Below are 4,719 nucleotides of genomic sequence, written 5' to 3' on the forward strand. Positions count from 1 at the left end.
GATATACTCCTTGAGATTATGCACACATCAACAGATTTGGTGCTTGTATTATGGTTTACTGGGAAGTTATGTCCCCAAATGCATCAAATGCTCTGATAACGCTTCACAGAGCATCTCTGTATCACAGGAGGCGAGCTGGATTCTTTTACATGATGTGCCAAAGCAAAGAAATGGAATAGAACTTTGGGTAAGAAACGTGGGTAAACTTTGGTCTCTAAATAATTCTGAACAACTAATCTTAAATCATGTAATTTTGATCATTTGTACTCGGTGGCATTCCAATGCCTAAAATGGTTATGTTTGGCTATGGATTTTTATTTATGCTTTGTAAACTTTATCTGAGACCTTGTGGGTCTGAGAATTCCTCCCTCCTCCTCCTCCCCTCTTTTATGACTCTTCTCTGCAGAAAATGACTGAAACAGTTTTGTCTTGGCCAATGCACAAATGTGGGAACCATCCCCTGTGGTTCCCTCTCTGTTACAGACTCCTCACAGGATGAGTGTCTATACATTGTTATATTTTTGTTTCATCTCCTGTGAAAATTCTATTCTGCCCGAGCTGTTTAGGGATTAACTGGTTACTGTGTACCTCGTGCCTTGAAATGATAAAGGAGTTGCTTGAGCCCTAATCATGTGGTGTGTATTGAACCACTGCTGTCTCTAATTTAATTGAAGACTTAGCTGCTGTTATTAACTCTGCAGACAACCAGCTCCCTGCTGCGTGGTGATAACACATCCCGAAGGGCACGGATGATGTCAACTGTTGGTGGTTTTCAGAGAGTTTAATGCAGTGGTGGGGCTGCAGGGCTGTATCCACAAGGATGGGCTGGCAGAGGTGGGCTCCCCATCCACCCACCCAGAAGAGTAATGACACCTGGCAGCCAGAGTGCAAGCACGGATGTCACAGTGTGGTTTCAGCCAGTATGTACCAGTATGAAAGCAGTGGAGCTGTGCATCTCCGTGCCATACGTCAATTTCTACCCCTCACTAATAAAGACGTGGTGCTGTTCAGAAGAACCAAGCCTGTCATCCAGTAGCAACGTCTCAAATCAAGTTTGCTTAAATCATAGAATCGTCTAGGTTGGAAGAGACCCTTGGGATCATCGAGTCCAACCATCTCCCCTACTCTACAAAGTCCTCCCCTACACCATATCCCTCAGTACCCCATCTAAACATCCCTTAAACACATCCAGGGACGGTGACTCCACCCCCTCCCTGGGCAGCCTGTTCCAATGCCCGACCACTCTTTCTGTGAAAAATTCCTTCCTGATGTTCAGTCTAAACCCACCCTGTTGGAGCTTGAAGCCATTCCCTCTCATTCTGTCACTAATTACCTGTGAGAAGAGACCAGCACCAACCTCTCTACAGTGTCCTTTCAAGTAGTTGTAGAGAGTGATGATACAAGACACGTGAGACTCAGACATTACAGGTGCAAAATGGGGAGGTTCCCTCTGAATTCAGAGTGAACAAGTGGCAGGAAACAATCTTTTGCTCAAGATTCAAAGTCTCCCTTACATCTGCCACCAAGAACCAGCATGAGTGGTTCATGAAAATAAAGGGTTACTCTGTCCTAAAGCCTCTGCACAGCAGAGGTACTTGTAGCACTGGAAACAACACTCTGGGCTGTGATACCGGACTGTGGCTGCCACAATGTAATTTGTGATACCATTTGATGTTTCTGCCGCTCGAACCATATTGCCTTCCCACCAAGAAGTGGAGAAACCCTCTGCTAAAATCCTTACAGGTCTACTGGTACTCCCTGTGAAAAGTGCTGGAGTGGAGAAACCCTCTGCTAAAATCCTAAAATCCATACAGGTCTACTGGTGCTCCCTGTGAAAATTGCTGGTATTTTTGTAGCACTGGAAACAACTCTCTGGGCTGTGATACCTGACAGTGGCTGCCACAATGTAATTTGTGATATCATTTGATGTTTCTGTCACTCTAACCATATTGCCTTCCCACCAAGAAGTGGAGAAACCCTCTGCTAAAATCCATCAGGTCTACTGGTACTCCCTGTGAAAAAGCTGGAGTGGAGAAACCCTCTGCTAAAATCCATACAGGTCTACTGGTACTCCCTGTGAAAAATGCTGGAGTGGAGAAACCCTCTGCTAAAATCCATCAGGTCTACTGGTGCTCCCTGTGAAAAGTGCCGGAGTGGAGAAACCCTCTGCTAAAATCCTAAAATCCATACAGGTCTACTGGTGCTCCCTGTGAAAATTGCTGGTATTGCTGGTGTGGTACCCACGGGTCAGGATAACACCAGTGAAACCTACAAGTAACCTACTACCATTATGGCAAATGCCCCAGATTTCTTAGTCTAGGCTGACTGAACTCTTGCCGCGCAACGAGTAACGTGAAGTCCAATTTTTCCAGCTTCAGCCAAAGTAGTGCCAAGAGGCCTCCGCCGGGCACATCCTAAACCCTCCCCTTTGCACAGATTTGGGGGTGAAACCTCACCTCGCATTCCTTCGAGGCTTGATTCATCAAGTTCACAATTGAAGTGAACGCTGCGCTGAGACGTTCCGAGTCTTCTTCCTGCAAGTAAAGACATATTTTTTTGTTTGTTTTGTAACTCTTAAGGCGGCGCTTGTTGCTTGGAGGTAGAGAGTGCCAGGGTGATTTGATAGCAAAACACTGGCTGGGGGCTGTCTGGGGGGTGACACCACAACACCTGGCCCGTCGCTGTGGTGCTGAGGCGTGACACTGTGTGTGCCAGGCAACACCGAGGCACCCGCTGCACCCAACCGGAGACACGGCCCCGTACCCCCTCCCGCAGAGCACCGGGGATTTGTCGGTCCCTGCCCATCACCGTTGCACCCTGGCTTTGACCAGATGAGGCACGGGGGGTGTAATGTCTCTAGCTCATTACAGCACATATATGGCTCACTCCCATGCATATAGAATCATAGAATGGTTTGAGTTGGAAGGGACCTTTTTTTGTTTGTTTTGTAACTCATAAGGCGGCGCTTGTTGCTTGGAAGTAGAAGGTGTCAGGGTGATTCGATAACAAAACACTGGCTGGGGGCTGTCTGGGGGGTGACACCACAACACCTGGCCCGTCGCTGTGGTGCTGAGGCGTGACACTGTGTGTGCCAGGCAACACCGAGGCACCCGCTGTGCCCAACCGGAGACATGGCCCCCGTACCCCCTTCCGCAGAGCACCAGGGATTTGTCGGTCCCTGCCCACCACCGTTGCACCCTGGCTTTGACCAGATGAGACATGGGGGGTGTAATGTCTCTAGCTCATTACAGCACGTATATGGCTCACTCCCACGCATATAGAGTCATAGAATGGTTCGGGTTGGGAGGGACCTCAAAGATCATCGAGTTCCAACCCCCCTGCCCTGGGCAGGGACACCTCCCACCAGACCAGGTGACACCACAACACCTGGCCCGTCGCTGTGGTGCTGAGGCGTGACACTGTGTGTGCCAGGCAACACCGAGGCACCCGCTGTGCCCAACCGGAGACATGGCCCCCGTACCCCCTTCCGCAGAGCACCAGGGATTTGTCGGTCCCTGCCCACCACCGTTGCACCCTGGCTTTGACCAGATGAGACATGGGGGGTGTAATGTCTCTAGCTCATTACAGCACGTATATGGCTCACTCCCACGCATATAGAGTCATAGAATGGTTCGGGTTGGGAGGGACCTCAAAGATCATCGAGTTCCAACCCCCCTGCCCTGGGCAGGGACACCTCCCACCAGACCAGGTTGCTCAAGGCCCCATCCAGCCTGGCCTTGAACCCCTCCAGGGATGGGGCATCCACAACTTCCCTGGGCAACCTGTTCCAGTGTCTCACCACCCTCAGAGTAAAAAATTTCTTCCTGAGATCTAATCTGAATCTTTTTTCTTCCAATTTAAAACCGTTTCCCCTTGTCCTATCATTACACCTCCTGGCAAAGAGTCCCTCCCCAGCTCTTCTATAGGCACCCTTCAGGTATTGAAAGGCCGCTATAAGGTCTCCCCGGAGCCTTCTCTTCTCCAGGCTGAACAACCCCAGCTCCCTCAGCCTGTCTCCATAGCAGAGGTGCTCCATCCCTCTGATCATCTTCGTGGCCCTCCTCTGGACCTGTTCCAGCCGGTCCATGTCCTTTCTGTGTTGAGGACTCCAAAGCTGGACACAGAGCTCCAGGTGGGGTCTCAGGAGTACAGAGGAGAGGGGCAGAATCCCCTCCCTGGCCCTGCTGGCCACACTTATCCTGATGCAGCCCAGGACAGGGTTGGCTCTCTGGGCTGCCATGTTGAGCTTCTCCTCCATAAGCACTCCCAAGTCCTTCTCCTCAGGGCTGCTCTCCAGCCATTCTCCACCCAACCTGTATTTGTGCCTGGGGTTATATATCTATAGATCTATATCTATATGGACACTAGGCCTCTATGGGACACCCATCACCCTGCCGCCGCTTGAGGACGCAGCTCCTCGGTGCTTCTTATCCGTTTCGTTCCATTTCTGCCGCCACGGCCGCCCCCTTCCCGTACCGCCCCGCCCGCGGGACCGAGATCGGGACCGAGATCGGGACCGAGGGCGGGAGCCACCCCGCCGCCCCCCGCAAGCATTGACCGGGGCCGAGGGCGGGAGCAACCCTCAGCACCGTCCGGGTGCGGGAGCCACCCCGCCGCCCCGACCGGGTGCGGGAGCCGCCCCGCCGCCCCCCGCAGCACTGACCGGGGCCGAGGAGAAGGAGGAGGAGGAGGTGGGGGCCCGTCCCGCTGCCGCCGCCT

The 4,719-nt window shown here is 52.1% G+C and overlaps 1 protein-coding gene across 1 annotated transcript in view; it reads right to left on the minus strand.

The window, feature by feature from the left end:
* AKIP1 (A-kinase interacting protein 1) overlaps positions 1 to 4,713 on the minus strand; it is a 9,275-nt gene extending 4,562 nt beyond the window's left edge. Inside the window, exons 1-2 of the mRNA XM_014954851.1 lie at positions 4,664 to 4,713; positions 2,457 to 2,534 (exon numbers count right to left, since the gene is read on the minus strand). Coding sequence (XP_014810337.1) covers positions 2,457 to 2,483 — 27 coding nt within the window. The 5' untranslated portion in view covers positions 2,484 to 2,534; positions 4,664 to 4,713. The remainder of the gene's footprint in view (positions 1 to 2,456; positions 2,535 to 4,663) is intronic.
* Between the last annotated feature and the right edge of the window lie 6 nt (positions 4,714 to 4,719).

The sequence above is a fragment of the Calidris pugnax genome, unplaced genomic scaffold, assembly GCF_001431845.1.
Source record: "Calidris pugnax isolate Ruff unplaced genomic scaffold, ASM143184v1 scaffold186, whole genome shotgun sequence".
In the NCBI taxonomy this organism is placed as follows: domain Eukaryota; kingdom Metazoa; phylum Chordata; class Aves; order Charadriiformes; family Scolopacidae; genus Calidris; species Calidris pugnax.